Genomic DNA, 20,303 nt, shown 5'->3' with positions numbered 1-20,303 from the left:
AACCTCCAGTCTTAAGTCAGTGTCATTTTGGTTATTAAAACTGAAGCCTTCAGAATGAATGATACTTTTCTAGGTAGAATCTCCAAAGGTTTTAGGATCATATCAAGATCTAGTAACAGTTGTTACTATGAAAAACTTATCAGCACTTAAAAGTACAGTAGATAATAATATAAAGCACTTAGAAAAGTATATCATCATTGAAGTAATGTAGGTAGTTATTAGTAATTATTATTGTTCTGACCTCATAATTTATATTTTCCTTTCCTTGCTCCCTTTCTACTTTCTTTCTTTTACTTATGTAAATAATGTTTTGTAATTGTATTTATATAGTTTTTAGGTTTTTCTTGGCAGATCTTGAAATATTGCCTGCAGTAATTTGAAATAAATAGAATTTCTTTTTCATCTTTTCCTCCTGGGTTTTATTGGTAACATATAGACATACTAATAACTTATGTAGGTTTATTTTATCTCTTGGAACTTTGCTAAAGTTGCTAATTGTTTTGCTTAGTTTTTTAGTCAATACTCTAGGGTTCTCTTAGTTTACCATCATAATAACTGCAAAGAGTGATAATTTTCCTTTCTTCATTACTTATTCTTATTTTCTTTTTCATTTCTTAACTGCTGCAGTTAACATTTGTAATACATTATTGAATAAGAGTATTGATAACAGACAGCCTTGCTTCACCCTTGATGTTTTGGGGAAGGTTTTTAGTTTCCTATTTCAGATAATGCTTATTCTTGGATTTATATAAATACTTCTTGTTTTAACAAAGGCTCCAATTCCTATACTTTTTTTTTTTTTTTACTATTTTTTAATAGGAATATTTTGCTAAAAGCTTATTCTGCATCTTTTGATGTGACCCATAATTTATATATGATTTATTTATTTATTTACTTACAAAGCATATGCATGGGTAATTTTTCCAACATTGACCCTTGCAAAAACCTTTTGTTCCAAATTTTATCCTTCTTCCCCTCCCTCCCTCCCCTAGCAGACAGGTAGTCCAGTACATGTTAAATATGGTGAAATACTTGTTAAATACAATATATGTATACATATTTATTGTTATCTTGCTGCACAAAAAAAATCAAATCAAAAAGGAAGGAAAAGAAAAACTGAGAAAGAAAACAAAATGCAAGCAAATAATAACAGAGAAAGTGAGAATGCTAGGTTACATTCCACACTCTGTTCCCATGGTTCTCTCTCTGGGTGTAGATAGCTCTCTTCATCATTGAACAAGTGAAACTGGTTTGAATGCTCTCTTTGTTGAAGAGAGCCATGAATATAACCCATAACTTATTGAACTCTCCCTACTTTTCCTTTACTTTTGTTTCTTTCCTATCTCTTCCCTTTCTCCTGTTTGTATATCTTTTGTATATCTTTCTCTCTTTTCTTCCTCTTCTGCCTTATCCTTGACCATCACATGGAGAACTATAACAATGTTTATTGGAATTGCAGTGTAAAATGTAATGTTCTCTTCATAATTTGAAAACTATTAACTTAGTAATAAAATGAAACATACAAAACAAATGTCTATACTTAATTAAAAAATGTGAAAGTTAAATATTTTTTATATATGGGGGATTACAGCAATGGTCCTTGGTAGAGGAACAAAAATAATGAGCCTGAATCATAGAATATGAATGGTATCAGGGAGTTGAGGGCAAAAATTGAAAATCACATTAATCTGAGTGAAATAATTATAGTAGATCAAATATTGTTTAATCATTGTCTTTTCATAATGTTAATATAAAGGAAAAAACTTTTCAATTATATTAATATGATATGTGTGCTTTTCTTTAGGCAGAGAATCCTCCTAATGGACCTGATTGCGGTTATGGATCTTTTCATCAACAATATTGGCTGGATGGAAAAATAATTGCTGTGGGTGTCATAGATGTTCTTCCATATTGTGTGTCATCTGTATATCTATACTATGACCCTGATTATGCCTTTCTGTCCTTGGGGGTCTATTCTGCATTACGGTAAGATCTTACTTTATCTTTTTGCTTTGTTTTTGTAGAATAGTCTCTACTCCTTCATTTCTTTGTTTTTTTCCTCATCCTAACTTGGTATTAATCCATTGTGACAAGGAGGAATTCATTTACAAGATACAATATTTTGTTGGTTTAATAATACCTAATGTATCATCTTTAGAATGGATACCTACTTAATAACAGATTTTTTTTAATGTTCCTACCTTTTTTAGTTTCTATATGTTAATATTTCTCCATTTACATATTTTGATGTTTCAGCATGTTTCTAGTTTTACTTTTGCTTTACCTACTTGACCAGAGACACTTTATCATTTTATTGTTTACATCTTTTTTATTGATTTTATCTTTGCCATTTTTATGATCATTATTATTAAAAATAAAACTTTAGTTGTATTTAAATTCATTATCACAGTATGATTTCAGTTAGCTAATTCAGTTATTTGGGGGGATGATTATTTAGTTATGACAATTTTGTAGAATGAGGATGAGAAATCTTTGGTCTTTGACTTAAATTGTCCTTTTTGTGGTAGGTAACCTTTTCTAAATAAAACAAAAGGCACATAAAAGGGAACAAAAATTTTTATGAGGTAACATCCTCATCTATATATCTATAGCTGCAAACATGTAACTTGAATTAAAAATACTAATTGCAATATCCTCAAGTACCAAAAGATGGGGATGTTACCTCATAAAAATTTTTGTTCCCTTTTATGTGCCTTTTTTCCCCCCTCTGTTGTGTTCTGGTTGGTTTTCTGAGGGTTTTTGAACTAGCCTTCATTTTAGTTGAATAATCACCATGAGAATAGCCAGGGATAAAGTCCTCGGCTAGCTTTCTGGAGGTCCTCCGGAATGTTCTTGGTTTCAGTGGAGGAAGCAGGAAGGCCACCAAGACGGTCTCTGTCTTGAAGTCTGTCTCAGTCTGAGAGCTTGTGCTCCAGCCTCCAGTCCTCTGTCATCCCTGAGTCTGTCCTAGTCCCCCATGGTAGTGGGAAATGGAATGAATGTCTCTGGCTGAGTTTGTCCCAGCTTATATACTCTATTATAATTGTATGATTGTAGGTGTGAATCTTGTAGAATAGGTGTCAATTTTGTAGAACTATATTAAATACTAAGTACATGTACTGAACTAGAGAACTATTAATCACCATAGACAACCATTGTCTTATGAATTCCACCGAGTTAACACCTTTCTCCAGAGTTCTGGCTCATTACACTCTGTGCTTCTATGTTAAAGAAGTTTCAGTGTGGGTTTTTTTTTTTTTTCCCTATTTCACTTATTTTCCACAAAATATATGCATTTTTCTGTCTTTCTCTTCATTTTTTCACTGTATGGTTTTCTCTTTGTTTTTCTTTGTCATTGTCTGTTTTTCTCCTTCCTTTTCTGTTTCCCTTAACTTCATTCTTCCTTAAATCATAACATAAAACTTAAAGTTTTCTTATTTGATATATATGTTGAAAAATTATTATCCCTGTTCATAATAAGTACCTAAGTGGAACAATAAATTAAAACAAAATGAAACAATTATTACATGGAGTAATATGGTTCTTAATTGCTTTTTTCTTTGGATCCAGGGTCCTTTAGTAGAAAAAGAGTTACTCACCTCTGGTGCCTAAGATTAATTATGAGAGGTATATTCCATATTGTATAAACATTATGTTTACAAACATAATGTATAAAAATTTTATTATAAACATAATGTATAAAACATAAATTCTTTGTTCCTTAAATATCCAACAAGGTTATTATTATATTATTAAGTATATTATATAATATACTTTTTACAATATTTTATCAAAGCATTCTCTTATGAACATGTTATACACTTCTCTTTTTTAAGTACTTTCAACATTTTGTATTTACTTATAGAGCATAAGGATTTTTATGTACCTATATTTTTTATTTTTAAAATGTTTTTATTTTTTTCCAGTTGCATATAAAAATAATTTTTAACATATTTTGAAAAATGTTGGGTTCCAAATTCTCTCCTTTTCTTTCTTCCCTGCCCTTTTCCTGTGACAATAAGCAATTTAATATAAATTATATAAGTGTAGTCACGGGAAATATATTTCTTATAAGTCATGTTGTAAAAGAAAACATTGACCCTTCCCTTCCAAAACAAAAACAAAACTAAAATAGAGTGAAAAATAGTTTGCATTGATGAGCATTCAGACCTAGTTCTTTCTCTGGAGGTGGATAACATTCTTTATCATGAGAACTTTGGATCATTGTATTGTCGAGAATAGCTAAATCACTCATAATTGATTATCATACAATATTGCTATTGCTGTGCACAGTATTCTTTTGGTTCTGTTTCCTTCACTTAGCATCAGTTCATTTAAGTCTTATAAGGTTTTTCTGAAATCATCCTGTTTGTCATTTCTTCTAGCACAATAATATTTCATCATAATCATATACCACAGCTTGTTCAGCCATTCCCTAATTGATGAGGATCAGTTGATCCCCAATTTCTAATTCTTTGCTACCACAAAAAGAGCTACATAAATATTTTTGTACAAATAAGTTTAATGATTTTTTTTTGTCTCAAAAGCTTGACTTTGGGTTTATCAAATATTTGATGTTACTATGATCATTTACTGTTACTTATTTCTAAAGTTATTATCTTAGCAAGTTTCTTTTTTTAGTTGATTCTCCAGGATTCTTTAAGTATACCATCATATCATCTGCAAAAAGTGATAGTTTTATTTCTTCATTGTCTGTTGTAACTTCTTCAATTTTTTTTATTGCTATAGCTAGCTTTTCTAGTATAATAGTGCATAGTAGTGGTGATAGTGGTTATTCTTGCTTCATCTCTGATAGCTTATTCCCATTCCCTATAAGGCTTGCTGATTGTTTTAAATAGATTATCTTTATTTTAGGGAAAATTCCATTTATTCCATTGTTCTCAAGATTTTTTAAAATAAGAATTTATAATGTATTTTTCCAAAGCTTTTTCTAAATCTATGAAGATAATCACAATTTGTTATTGTTATTGAAACTTAACATTTATGCTGATTGTCTTCCTAATATTTAACCAGGCCTGTATTCCTGGTATAATTCCACCTAGTTATAGTGTATGATCCTTGTGATATATTCTGTAATGTCCTTGCTAGGGTTTTATTTTATCTTTATTTTTCTAATTGTTTAATTGTATGTCCATGATTTACTTTTTCTTCATTTTATAAATGTGTTTAGAGAGATAAATATGTCTTGCTAGGGTTTTATTTTATCTTTATTTTTCTAATTGTTTAATTGTATGTCCATGATTTACTTTTTCTTCATTTTATAAATGTGTTTAGAGAGATAAAATTGCCTCTAAGTGGCTTTGGCTTTATCCAATAAATTTTGGTGCGTCTTTCTCTGTAATGAAATTATTATTTCTATGATTTGTTCTTTGACCTAGTCATTCTTTAGAATTATATAATTTAGTTTTCAATTAATTTTTAATCTGTGTTTCTATAGTCTCTTGTTGAATGTAATTTTTATTGTATTATAATCTGAAAACAATGAATTTAATATTTCTGCTTTTCTGCCAAAGCTCTGGTAGTGAGGTTTTAACACCTTAATACATGGTCAATTTTTGTGTAGGTGCCATGCAATTCTGAGAAAAAAAAATTCCTTTTTAGTTCTATTCAGTTTTCTTCAGAGATCTATCATATTTAACTTTTTTCTAGAATTCCATTAACCTCCTTAACTTCTTTCTTGTTTATTTTTTTGGGTTAATTCTGAGAAAGGAAAGTTGAAGTCTTTATTATTTATTTTCTGTAACTCATTTAACACCTCCTTGAAAAATTTAGATTCTGTACCATTTGGTGCATTAGACATTAGACACTTTATGTTCTTTGGTGTTTTTCAGCTTGATGTAGTTTCCTATTCTGTCTCTTTTAATTAGATCTACTTTTGCTTTACTTTGAAATCATTATTGCTATTTTTTTTCCCCTTAACTTCTGCTCCAGTTCCTTACCTTTATATGTGTCTCTATGCTTCAGATATGTTTCTTGTAAAAACATTGTAGAATTCTTTTTTTAAATCCATTCTGCTATCTGCTTCTGCTTTATGGGTAAGTTCATCCCATTCACATTTACAGTTATGATAACTGTATTTCCTTCTGTCCTATTTTTCTCTTGTTTACCTTTTGCTTTCTCTTTATTTTTCACCTTTTCTTCATCTCCTGATCACCACCTCCCTTAGTCTGGCCCTCCCTTCTGACATTATTTCGTCTTACTTCTGTTCCTTTTTTACTTCCCCATAGGAGAAGAAGAAGATATTGATTTCTATATTCAACTGTGTATGTTATTCCTTCTTTGAGCCAGTTCTGATAAGAGTAAGGTTCAAACATTATGTGCCACTATCCCATATTCCTTTCTACTATAATAGCTTTTCCACATTTCTTTTATGTGAGATAATTTACCTCATTTTGTTTTTTCTTTCTCTTTTCTCCCAGTGAATCTTCTTTCTCATCCCTTAATTTTTTGGACAGTTCTCACAATTAGTCATCTCATAGTCACATCCTCCATTTATGTGTATTCCTTTTGATTACCCCTATAGTGATAAAATTCTTGAGTCAGAAATATGGGGCAGCTGGGTGGCACAGTGGATAGAGCACCAGCCCTGAAGTCAGGAAGACCTGAGTTCAAATCTGGGTTCAGACACTTAACACTTCATAATTGTGTGATCCTGGGTAAGTCACTTAACCCCAATTGCCTCAGCCAAAAAAAAAAAAAAGAGAGAGAGAGAGAGAGAGAGAAAGAGAGATCATCTTGTCACATAGGAATAGAAACGGGTGAACCTCATTGAATTTCTTACATTTTCTTTTTCCTTTTGTATCCTTTTATGTTTCTCTTGAGTCTTGTATTTGAAAATCAAAATTTTTATTCAGCTCTGGTCTTTTAATTAAGAATGCTTGAGCGTCTTTTATTTCATTAAATATCCATCCCCTGTCCTCCCTTTTCCTATCCCTCCCCTCCCCCTAAAAAAAGGATGGTACTTGTTTTGCTAGGGTATTGATTATTCGTTGTAATTCTAATTCCTTTTGTCTTGTGAAATAGCACATTTCAAGTCTAATGATTCTTTAATGTAGAGCTGCTAAATACTGTGTGCAGTTCTATGTGTGGATCCATGACATTTGAATTATTTCTGGCTGCTTTCAGCATTTTCTTCTTGACCTGGGAGCTCAGGAATTTGGATAGGATATTCCTAGCAATATCCTTTTTGGGGTTCTTTCAGGTGGATTTTTTAAAGTTTCTATTTTGTCCTCTGGGTTAGTTTTCCTTGATAATTATTTGAAAGATGCTGACCAGGCCCTTGTTTGTTCATGGCCTTCAAGCAGTCCATTGATTTTTAATTTCTCTCTTTTTGATCTATTACTTGTTTTTCAGTGAGAAATTTCACTTTTTCTTCTGATTTTATTTTATTGTCTCCCATTAACTTCCACTTGACCAATTCTAATTTTTTAAGGAATTATTTTTTTCAGTGAGCTTCTGTATTCCTTTTTCATTTGGCCAATTTTATTTTTTAAGGAGTTATTTTCTACAATTAATTTTTGTATATATTTCTTCTCCCCTCCCCCCCATTTGGGAATTTCTTTTAGCAAGATGTTGATGGTTTTTTCATGGTTTTCTTGTATGACTCATTGTTTCCCCCCCACTTTTCTTTTACTTTCCTTATTTGCTTTTTAATATCCTTTTAAAGCTTTTCCATAAGTTCTTTTTTGAGGGTCTGAGATCACTTTATATTTTTTCTTTGAAGCTTTGCATGTAGCTATTTTGACAGTTATTCTTTTCTACATTTGTACCTTGATCCTTTCTGTCATTGTCATAATTATCTATAATCAAGTTGTTTTTTAGTTTTTGATTTGTTCTTTCATTGTCCCATATTTCTTGTACTAAGGCATGGAACGTTACTTTCCCTTGCATCTTAGGGCCTAGATGCTATCTTCTACTGCATGGGGGAAGAGGTCATCCCTTCTGGCTTGTCTTGGGGTGGGGGAGTCTTGCTGTTATTGACTGGTTCTGGCTGGCTGGTTTTAGTTCTTGGTCAGACCCCAATAGTGGGGTCTCACTCCTGGTAGACCTAACTGCTGGCTACACTTCTGAGGGAAGAGTTTCACTGTTGACTCCCCCTTGGAGGTGGGGCTTTGCTACTGGTCAGTATTAGGCTCAGACCCTTGCTTGTGCTACTGGCCTGGGATTTCTGACTTACTTCTAGGGCTTCTTGCTTGTATAGGGGCAAGGCTGTGCCCTGGGGCTTGGAGACTTTCTGTAGGCCCTCTAGGATTTACTCTTTCACTCCTGATTGTTTACCAGGCCCAGGATATTTAGGAGGGTTTCAGAATAACATGCCTTTAAGTTATTAAATAATTTTTAAAAACTGAGAGGCAGTAGTAGCTGAAAGAGTTGTAGACCTGGGAGTTAGGATAGGACTGGCTTGATCCCATTTACTAGGTTATGGCCCTAAGTAAATCATTTAAACTTGCTGAATCTTATTTTCCTCATTTCCTCAAAAGTAGATACTACTACTTTTATTACCAAATTCACAGGATTTCTGAAATAAAAACACTCTATAATCCATAAATCACTATATAAATTTAACATCCATTACTTCTATTAGTAAAAGTACTATAACATGTATTTTTGTGTATTTAGAAAAGAAAAATAATAAATCATTACATAAGCTTGGGGGGGAAATCCCATATTGCATAAAATGATGATATTTATATGTATGTACCCAAACTATGCATATTAGAATAAAATATACCTATTAATGAGAAATTGGCTGATTTTTTTTTGATATTCTGATATTCATACTATTTTAATCTGAACATATACAATTACAAATTCCAATTTCATCTGAACAAAGGAAGTATCAATAGAAAACTGTTAAATAAATTCTTTTTTTTTTTGTTAAATAGAGGCCATGTATTTTGAATTTCAAATCAATCACTTGGCAAAAATATGAACAACTCAGAATAATTTAGGAGCTTGTTGATATTTCTTTACTAACAGTCTTTTGACAATTGTTCTTTTAATTTTTTTTTTAAGCTTTTGGGTCTTTAGATAGTTCATACTCAAGAAGTAATTGTATCATCAAATTGCATATTCTATTTAAAAATTAGAACCAAAGTTAATTATTGTTCATCTTGATTTTTATTTACAGAGAAATTGCTTTTACTAGGGAACTTCATGAGAAAACGTCTCAACTCAGTTATTACTATATGGGTTTCTACATTCATTCTTGCCCCAAAATGAGATATAAGGTAAGATTCAATTTATTCATAACATTTGGAAACTATTATAAATATAAGTAAGTGAATTTAATTTTTAATTGATTGTGTTAATACTGTGCTTCTCATTGTACCATGTACCTTAATATTAGCAAGTTCTAAAACTCATTATATTTTAATTCTTATCTTAAGAAATCAAGATTCATTTTATGAGTTAACAGAACTTTGTTCTGTCTCTTTAGGACTGAAGTAATCTGCATTTCCAGAAATTTAATCCGTAGATCTCATCAAAGCTTCCCTTAAATAGTCCCAGCTAAACCTTAGCATCTTCACTGGATCCATTTTCCTATTGACCCTCCTTTATTCGTTACTTTCATTCTCCTTTGAGTTTACATGTACTTTAAGAAGACAGATATTCAAGGTTCTATATTATATATATGTTTCAGTCATATGAGCTTTTCAGCTTTTCTTTTTTCTTTGACCTAGAAGTGATCTCTTCTGAATTCTTAGCACTTCATGCCTCTTTTTTGTAATTTATATATTGTATCATAATTATTTTGCACTTAAATCTCCTGCACTAAATTTTAATGTTTTGAAGACAGAGACTGTGTTTTAGCTTTGTAAGTACCTTTTACATGAGAAATGCCTAATAAATAATTATTAAATGAAGGAATAAAATATATACTGAAACTTCATTATAGTAGTTCTAACTCATCCTTGATATTCAAAATTAATAGCCTTACAACAAAAAACAATCTGTTTGCTATTTCTGAAGTTAGAAATAGGGAGTTTCTTGGTGAGGAAAATCTCTTTACCAATGCAGGTTGTTCTCTTCATTATAATTAAAATAGCCTTAGAGAATTGCCTGGATTACTGAAAAGGCTGAGTATTGACTACAATCACAGCCATTATATTTTAGAAGCGAAATTTAAGTCTAGATCTTTCTGGCTTCAATTCTTTCTCTCTCAATTCACTATCTAATATTGCTTCTCATTTTGGTAATTAAATATGAGGAAATTTTAAAAACTTAATAAGACCCTTTAAAAAAATTAATATATATACTTTGATATCCTCATTGATGTCAGTGCAAAGGTGTACATAAGGATGATTTAAAAAATCTTGAAAAATGTAGATCTGCATTAAGGTATAAGAGAAGGCCAAGATGGATATTCTAAGCCAAAAACTTAAACCCACTTTATACTTCATTCCTCTCCTAGCTTTGATCTCAGCTTATGGATTTCAGAACCATGCCTCAGCTGCTATTTTATCCTGGAATTCCCCTCAGCACCTGGGCCAAAGTTTTCATTTTGTTTAAGCTAAATTCTTATTACTATAAATTTTACCTTTGGCTTATCTTGTAACCAATCTGATGGCAATAGGTAGATAATTTTTGTAACAAAATATAAAAAGGTTTTATAAAAACAAAAAGGGAAACAGTTAAGCAATTAAAGGGGAAAAATTCTTTGTAGCAAGTTTCTCTGTAAAAATCTGTTTTCAGAGATATGAAGAAATGATTTAAATTTACAGGATAGAGTCATGCCCCAATTGACAAATGGTTTAAGGATATAAGCAGGCAGTTCTTGAAAGAAGATTGGTAAACATAATAAGAAAAAAAAGTGAAAATAATGGTACAGGGATTGTGGGAAAATAGGCACATTGATATGTATGTTCTTGATGGATCTATTAATGGTTACTCTTATTCTGGAAAATAATTGAGCATTATACACAAAATATTATTAAACATTCTCTTTGAGCCAGCATTAAAAAGGTCAGGTCTACATTTAAAAGAGATCAGAGAAAGAAAAAAAGATTTTTTATTTATAAAAACAGTTATAGCAGCTCTTTCATAGAGGCAAAAATCTTACCTGAATTCCAAGGGGATGGCCATATTAAATAAGGAAATATTGAATAAATGAGAAAATAAATTTTTCCAAAAGAAATGGAAAAAAAATGATATTAGGATGCATTTGAGTAAGTCCCTCTCTACAAAACTCCTCTAAATAGATCTAGAAAATGCACTGAATTTTTTAGAATCCTGATGGGAAAATTCAAAAAGGAAAAAAAAAAAAAACATTAAAAGTCATTTGTCCAGCCTAGATACTATCTTACTGGCAGTGTTGCTGTCTACTTCCAAGCTCTGAATAGTTCTGAATTTTATTCTCAAATCCAAGGAGAACTGAGAAGGAGACCATTAGATTAGGGTGGCATCCCAGGTAGGAGCCCCTAGGCAGGGTATTGAAAGAGAAGGAAGTTTAGAAGCCTAAAGCAGCAGTGATGTGAAGCAGGCTTAATGCAGTCTTATTTCCAGCAATTTACCCTGCCTATGGAAAAACAAATAAACAAACTATGGAAGGAATCCTAGAACAAAGGGGATCCTATAATTCTGCCGCTCAGAAACAAGACAGCTCTTTTTAACTGGCTGCTAGGGACTGAGTTCAACAGTAGACTGCTCTTTCTCAGACTGAAACCTAAATCTAGAACTTGCAGAGGTAGACCAGAAACATAGTCATCAAACTATGTCATGAACAGAACATTTTGGGAGAACTGAAGACATTTAAGGTCCCTAACCTGACAGTGAAATCTTGGAATTATACAACATTCAGTATCCCAAAAACATAGCATTAAGATCATTCTAGATTTTCTCTTCACAAGTACCACAGAGCTTAGTTCTCTTAGCAAATTCAAAGTCAGGAAGTAGATTGGAAGAAATAGAAAACAAAACAAAACAAACAAAAAAAAAGGAATTCTAGCATAAAAAGCTTATTATCTTAACAGAAAAGCTCAAAATTCAAATCCAAAAGAGAATGACTCTAAAACATTTGCAAGCAAAGTCCCATAGAAGAACATAGCTTGGGCAAAAAGTCAATAAGAATTCCTGAAAGAATTGAAAGAAGAGTTAAAAAAAAAAAAAGTTGGTTTTTTAATAAATATTGATGGTACCATTTTCTTCTAGTCACTAAAGCTCCCAATCCAGTTGTCATTCTCAGTTCTTTGCTTTCCATGACTATTCCCATTGACACCTCAATCCAATCCATTGTCAATGCCTATTGATTTGATCTTTATACGTCTCTCAAATACTGCCTAAGCCCTTTCTCCTTTGACACTACTGCCACTGTGATATGACCTCATTATGGCTTGTTGATTGGTCTGCCTGCCATAGTTCTCTTCACCCTTCAGTCTTTCTTCCACTCAGCTGTCAAAGTGATCTTTCTTATGTGAAAATCTAACTTAGGTTACTCTTCTACTCAGTTAACTCCAGGAGCTTTCTCTCACCTTCAGGATCAAATATAAAATCTTGCAGTATTTATTGCCCTTCTCTCTGCCTTCCCTTGTCCCTACTCCAATATTTCCAATTTTGTACACCTTACTTTTATCCCTGTTATCATGTTTTGCTGTTTTTTTCAGAGCAAAAACTAATTTTTCACCTTTTTTTGTTTCTTTCCACAAGGTTTGACGCATTAATAGATGTTTAATAAATATTTACTGATTCCTCACCTGTCTGCCTGACTAATACACTCTCAGATTAAACTACTATATTATTAGTTATATTTAATTGTTTTACTTTATTACAAAAGACTTCTCATGAGATAAAGAATAATCTCTAAATATTTGTAATATAAAAACAAAACATATCAATTAAAAAAATTTTTTTAACCTACTTAACTTTGAGTCTGGACTAGCCCTCATTCAGTCTCTTAGTTTGAATACTATTTATTTGACCTCATTCCAAATAATGCTAAATCATACCGTCCTTGTTTCTTTTTCTTTCTAAGATATTCTAAAAATTTATTTTCTAATTATTGAGCTTTACAGTTAACTTTTTCCCTATGATCCTCAAATAATGTAAATTTTCTGGAAGATTGACGTCTTCCTTCCTCCTCTGTCAAATCCATCATTAGCATAATTAATTATTTTCTATGCTTCCTTTATTTACAGAATTTTTAACATATGAAAAGTAAATCTCAGAAATATAAAATCTTGATAAGTAAGTGGTATGAACGTTCTGTATCCAGAGTCAAAAGGTCTGGTTTAATCAACCCTGAGCCATTTCAGCTAATACTATCTATTCTCAAGCCAGTGCCCTCTTCTTCTGAGTCTCAGCCTCCTCCCTAGTCACTTTATATACCAAGGATCCACCAGAAATGGCTGAGGATGACCATGCCTGGAAAAGATTTTTTGATATGTCATTGTAAAGCTTTTGTTTTATATGCTGCCTTGCCTTTTATCTTTTTTGTCCCATTCTCCCAAGCCCTTAGGTTGGGAACTTCTCTCTCAGGGCATTGGCTCCTATTTTCTCTGTCCTCTTTTAGGCAGGTCATGAAACCAAAAATAAAATAAACATAGCTCAACTGATTTACTGCTAGCTGAACTTGCTTTTATTTCTAATTAAAAAAAAAAACCTGCATCCATTTCTATAACAGTTAATGACCTTACCTCTGATTTTTTTTGAAGAAAGACTCATTACCCCCTTTTTTCATGCTCTTGGATATGTTATTTTGGTATGGAAATTGACCCTATTTGCTTCTTAGACTATCTGATTCATTTTCTGATAAATGAAACTTGGAGTTTTGATTTGTCATCATGATGTAGATTCTAAATGTTGCCCTTAGTGTCAAATACTTCTGTACCCTTTGCCTGCATGATTTGCTATTTAGACCTTCTGTTCCATCATTGCTTTTTGGAAAACCTATAATTCTTAAAATTATCTTTTTGTATCCTCTCTTTAAATTCATTATTCTTTACCTGTAGAAATATATCTTATTTCAATATTATTTTCTTTTAATCTTATTCAGTTATTTTTACATTTGTGAATTCCCCATCTGCTGTTTCCCTGTTTATGATGACTTTGGCAATAGAACAATTCTGAAATGTTTGATCATCACAATGTCATAATTTAATAATCTCAAACATGTTGGGCTATTGCAAATTGAAGGAGCTGTATTTCTGAACTTCAACATGTAATTTCTCTTTATTTTAACAAATAACAAACCACCACTAGTCCATTTTTAACCTTTTTCATTTAAAAAGTTAAACTTTGCTAAATTTTATTTCTTTGTTTGCAGAAGTAACTATTTGAAAGTAAAACAGATTTAACTGTGAATGTAATGATATAAAGGAGGAAGTATGTAGTAGTTCTGCACAGATAGATTTAGGCTAGAATATGAAGGACTTTAAATGCCAAACACTGCAGTAATGCAGAAAACTTTGATGAATAGAACAATGAGTGGGAAAGCTGTTTTAAAGGGAAGAAAAAGTCTATAGCTGGGATGAATATCAACATATTTTTTAAAGTAATAATAGCTTTTTATTTTTCAAAATACATGCGAAAAATAGCTTTCAACACTCACCCTTGCAAAATTTTGTGTTCCAAATTTTTTCCCCTTCCTCCCCATCTCACCCTTCCCCTTAGCAAGTAATCCTCTATATGTTAAACATGTACAGTTCTTCTATACATATTTCCACATTTATGCTGCACAAGAAAAATCAGATCAAAAAGGGAAAAAAAGATGAAAGAAAAAAAAAGCAAGAACAAAAAAGGGGGGGGGGGATGCTATGTTATATACCATACTCGGGTCCCACAGTCCTCTCTCTGGGTGCAGACAACAGGTCTCTTCATCATAAGTCCATTGGAACTGTCCTGAATCACCTCATTGTTGAAAAGAGCCATATTTATCAGAGTTGATCATATAATATTGTTGCTGTGTACAATGTTGTGGTTCTTATTCACTTTACATAGCATCAGTTCATGTAAGTCTCTTCAGGCCTCTCTGAAATCATCCTTCTTAAAAAAAGAACAGTATTATTTTATAACATTCATACACCATAACTTATTCAGCCATTCCCCAGCTGATGGGCATCCACTCAAGTTTCCAGTTTCTTGCCACTACAAAAAGTCCTGCCATAAACATTTTTGTACATAGGGATCCTTTTCCCTTTTTTATGACCTCTTTGGGATACAGACCCAGTAGAGAACCTGTTGGATCAAAGGGTATCTACAATTTGATAGTTTTTTGGGCATAGTTCCAAATTATTCTCCAGAATGGTTGGATCCGTTCACCACTCCACCCATAAATGTTGAATATCAATATATTGAAAATGAGACCGGAAATGAAAATGGAAAATCACAGAGGGGCAATCTTTAATCTCAACTCTATTTACTTCTAATGAGGTCAGTCATTAATGATAGTAATTATTATTCATATTTCAAACTATCTTGATAATTTTCAGGCTTTTTTGACAAACTTATTTGCTCTGAGTAATGTGGCTTAAAGCTCATTTTAATGATGGTAGATGTGTCTGTTCTATGATTTTCATGTTATTAACTTGTGCTTGCATTATTAATGTTATCTTCAGTCCTCAGTTTCTTTGTAGGAAATCTTTTTTTAAGATACTTGGCTATTTTGTGAGCATTAGTTGCATTGAAAGTAGGTATGTAAATCTATAATCCACTTAACTGCGCATACTTAACTACCATGTCCTGCAGTATACTGAAACTGAACTAATTGTTAATGAGTGAAGTTGTACTACAGTCAGTGACAGCCTCTTAAGAATTCCCTGAGATTACCTTATAGACATTGTATGGAATGTGACTTATTCAGAGCAAACCTATAAAATATTGAAATTATCAAAATTATTTGAAATATTAATTATACTCTATCTCATTAACATTCTCATTAAAAGTCTATAGTGTACTTTGAAATATTAGATAATGCTGTTTTGAAGACATCAAAATTAAGTTTGTAGAAATGTTGTCCCAATAAACTCATATCTATCCACTTAAAAACACTTGAAAACATAATCTTTAATCTGTTTAGAAATTTTCCAAATCATGATTTTCATTGAGTTTTGAACCCATTTGTTAAAAATAGAAAAGTTCTGATTAGCTTGTAAATCTTATTAGTTTGTAAAAAACAAACAAACAAACAAAAAAACTTGCTAGCTGACATCAGGGAAAAATATTTTGTAGCTATAGTGTATAAGTCAAAAAATGAATACTGTGATTTAGTAAGCAAAGTCAATGATATGTTTCTTCTGTTTGGATCTACATTATCTTTGTGAAGTCATTGTGTTTTATTTGTTTAGCTCTGTTGTCTGTTAAATCAGATATCAAAATTAATGATCTTGAAACCAGACTTTTGAATCTTAAACCAAGATTTTAAAAAATGAAACATTGTCACATTGGCTATCACTGTAAAAATATTAATACTTTTTAAAAATGAGTATTTTTTTTGTTCATAAAATAGAGTATTTTAAATATTCAACTAAGTCAAATTTTTAGATTTCAGTTTTTGTTCTCTTCATATCACATATTAATAATATATGTATATAATTTATAAATTAAATGTAAATGTGTGGTTCACCACTCAGGAACCACTATTACCAGTCACTCCTAATTCGCAGGCCCTCAGAAGACTCTCTGGCCACTGTCTAGTACAGTGCTTCTACTAATCTTACTTTAGTTGGAGGTCTTCAGAGATCTCTGGCCACCAATTCCTCAAGCAATGGTTTCATGTATGATAAAACACCCAAGGACAGTTACATGAAAGCTTAAGATCTTTTATTCTACCAGTTCATATCCTAACCTTCTGACCTCCTGCTCACTCTTAGTTACTCCTAGTAAAACTCCAGGTAACATTCCCCATACAACTCCTGAAAACTCCTGTAAAACTCCTACTTCCTGGTCCTCACAGCTTACATAGGGTCTGTAAGGTCACATGCACAGCCAATTAGAGAAGGAGATGCCTCCTGTTGATGATGCAGATCTCAATGTGACCAGAACTCCCACCTACGAAGCAGTCCTTGCTGGTTCACAGAAAACCACTTCCAAGGATCTCAGTCTTCAAGGCCTTTGTACTTCCTGTTGTGCTGTGCTGTTCATGGCTCTTCCCCCGACCCTTACAAGATTTGTTGAGGATGAATACTTAAGTTTTTTCCTAATGGGTTATGTGATCAAAAACATTTAGAGACCACATATGGAGATAAAAGGTGTCTTCATATGTTTCTGTGATGTTGTCATCTTCTTCCTCCTGTTTATCTGATTTTTAAGACTTCTCTGATCATGTCAATATATTTTTTTTCCCCATGGAATGAGGATATTTCTTTTGTTTCTGAAAGTAGTAGTAAATCATCTGTCATTTGTAGATCTTATGATCTTGCAGTTGCAAGCAACGGATTCAGCTATTTTTGTTTTTGGGGGTCCCCACTCCAATTCAAACATTAGACTACTTTGTGCATGAGAAACTTTCCTAAGTTTTCAGTTTACAACCATAGATGCCTTTTGTTTAAATATAATAAATATTAGTCTTAAAACTCTGTTACAAAATGAGCAGACCATTGTAAATGTTTCTGCTGTCATTAACATTTTTAAGGACCCTAATTTCCTGGGTACTGATCTAGTCTCTTTTATTTCTTATTTTTTGTTTATAATTTCTTGACTTGATAATTGATGCATTTGGATTATTTTGTATTGATATCAAATTTACACTTATATTTTAAATATTTAATCCTTCCATCCCCCACACTCTTAATCACTTTTTTTCTTCCTTTGTGTTCTCTCTTCTTTTTCTAACCATTTATTCAATTTGACTTTCAGCTGTTAATTTGGCCAGAGTTTTACTTTTTTATTTTTTCAATAAAGTTTTTTTTTTTGGGGGGGTCATAAAATGATTAATGTGAATATGTAAATGATTTTACTGTATTTGGTGTCATAACATTTTTTACATACAGTGAGTATGCAAGAAAACTTTTTATTTCATTTCCAAGAGTGCTAAAGTTTCTTACCATATTATCTTTTAGTATACTGCTTTAAAACCATTATGTGATCTAAAGGAGGTGTTTTGACTGAATTCTTTATCCAGACTTGTATGCAGGCCAAAGTAAATGAAATCATTTCAAGCAGTCTACTTTGGTATCATGACATGGCTAGACATCATATAGTTGAAACACTAGAAAGGGCTCTCAAAAGAAACAAAAAGCTGATTCATCTGTGATTAATCATTTTTAAATGAATAGTTCAGCCTGATTGTGGTCAAACAGTGCCCCTGGAATTCTGCAGGATTTCATCTAGGGGGGAAAAAATTGGCATTAAGAAAAACCTAAGCAGCACCAGTCTTTAGATTCACATCTACAAAATCTCTAGGTATGTGCTGGACTCTCCCACCACCAGCATCAGCAAGGTTTGTTGATTACAAAATTGTTTAACATGATTTTAGTGTATTTGAATTTGCAACCTAATGGGAAAAACAAGGTGCAATCCATGATTATACATGAAGCCCCTGTGGGTTTCACTTATTTTGAAGTGAATACAGAACATCTCATTATGACCTACAACAGAATTGATTGCTTACATAAAACACTGGATTCCTTATTTAGTATACATTTTGTTGATGTCATTAAGTTGTATATAGACATGTGTTGTTAAAATAGATTGTCAATAAGAAAAATTACCTGAATATTTTTAATAAGAAATCAGTTACATCTATTTACAGAGGAAATTTTAGGGCTGGAGAAATTCTCTTAACATTTTAATTCTTAATGCTTTAGATTCATTAAACATTTGTTAGTTAATGTAGAGGATCACAGTCAGTGGGGAAACTCTGAGTAAGGTATAAGATCCTTCCTCCCAGAGAGAATCTGCTAACAATGTCTAGTTCAGCTCCCCATCTCACCTAAGGGCTCTTGGCTTTCCTGAGAAGTCAGGACACAATGACAACCTGTGTTGAGATTGAAACAGAGTGATACCAGGTGGAAGAGTGATATCAGGGGCAAACTACATACAATAGCAAGTTGTTTATGTGGTCCCATGTGCGCAGTGTCGTTTTTGTTACATTATAAAAAGGGGAAAGCCCTTTAAATAAATGGACTCCATTTTTCCATCCTCCTCAGGAGTCCTGCCTCATCACTTCTCCACTAGGCAGGTATGTTTTAATCACCCTGGCTCTAGAAAGGTTCTAGAAAGCAAAAGTATGTTTTGTCACCCAACTTGGAGCTCTAGAAAGCAGGACACAAGAAGTTAATCCTGTTATTTACTATTTGTTGAGAATTGTGCTGCTAGATATATACAAAGAATATCAGGAAAAATTGAGAAGGGCAAGAATGCTATCAATTTGGTAAGATCAGTGAAACTTTTCCAAAGGAGATGAGACCTGAGCTGATTCTTGAAAGAAATGACAACAGAAATAAAAAGAAAATATTATTGATGGTGGAAGGATAGAGTAGGATACCCACCAAGTTAGGAGAATACAGCCTATATAGATAGGAAACTATGGATTTATATAGATTATTGATTGGGAAATAGCTAGTAATTAGTTTGGCTGAAACATGGAATATGTAAAGGGAAACAGTTGAAAATATAGCTATCAGAGCATGTTAAGGGGGGGTGATTGTGGAAGATCTTCAGTGTCAGATTAATGAGATTGTGTTTCAGGAATTAACAATTTTGAATAAAGAAATGGTTTAGATTGGGGAAAGCGATAACAAAAAGACGTCAAGAAGCTGTTTAAATAGTCTAGCCAATCACTGACTAGGATGATGATATGGTAAGTGGCAAGAAGTGGAGGGAGTTCAAAGACACTGAAGAGATCAACTGGATTTGAAAACTAATTAAATATGTAAGTTAATGGTAAGGAAATCCAAGATAATTAAGGCATCTAACCTTTATGAAATGGATAATGATCCCAGAAGTAGGCAATTTTGGAGGAGAGGTAGGTTTTTGGGAGCAAGATGATGAGTTCAGTTTTGAACATGCTGCATTTGAGATGTTGATGAGACACTTAACATGATTTCTGTGATGATGTTAGATGCCTTCAATGAGAGCAGAAAGGACATCAAGATCTGCCTCTGCACTGATGGCAAACTATTTAATTTGAAAAGGTTACAAGCCAAGACTAAAGTGGAAGAAGAGATGGTGTGCAGCTTTTTGTTTGGAGATGATTGTGCTCTCACTGCCATCTCTGAGGCTGAGAGAACAGATTGAGGCTCTACAGCTTGTGCTGATTTTGGCCTTACAATCAACATAAAGAAAACAAAGGTTCTCCACCAGTGAGCTCTGAACCAGTCATAGTTGGAACCATTGGTTAATGGAGC

General features: G+C 32.4%; 1 protein-coding gene across 11 annotated transcripts in view; it reads left to right on the top strand.

Annotated features, from left to right (window-relative positions):
* Nucleotides 1–20,303, top strand: part of ATE1 (arginyltransferase 1) — a 153,349-nt gene that overhangs the window by 70,066 nt on the left and 62,980 nt on the right. For 10 of the 11 annotated variants that reach the window (XR_004232495.1, XM_031955965.1, XM_031955966.1 and 7 more), the window contains 2 exons: nt 1,805–1,986; nt 9,152–9,251. Coding sequence is in view for 10 of the 11 variants with exons in the window: in XM_031955965.1 (XP_031811825.1) it covers nt 1,805–1,986; nt 9,152–9,251 (282 nt within the window). In the remaining variant the exon portion in view is untranslated. Of the gene's footprint in view, nt 1–1,804; nt 1,987–9,151; nt 9,252–9,460; nt 9,914–20,303 lie in introns of those variants that run through there. The other variant, XM_031955972.1, reaches the window with a different exon arrangement.

The sequence above is a fragment of the Sarcophilus harrisii genome, chromosome 2 (genome assembly GCF_902635505.1).
Source record: "Sarcophilus harrisii chromosome 2, mSarHar1.11, whole genome shotgun sequence".
Classification (NCBI taxonomy): domain Eukaryota; kingdom Metazoa; phylum Chordata; class Mammalia; order Dasyuromorphia; family Dasyuridae; genus Sarcophilus; species Sarcophilus harrisii.
Note: the sequence above shows the minus strand (reverse complement) of the source record. Positions and strands in the feature narration are given on the sequence as shown.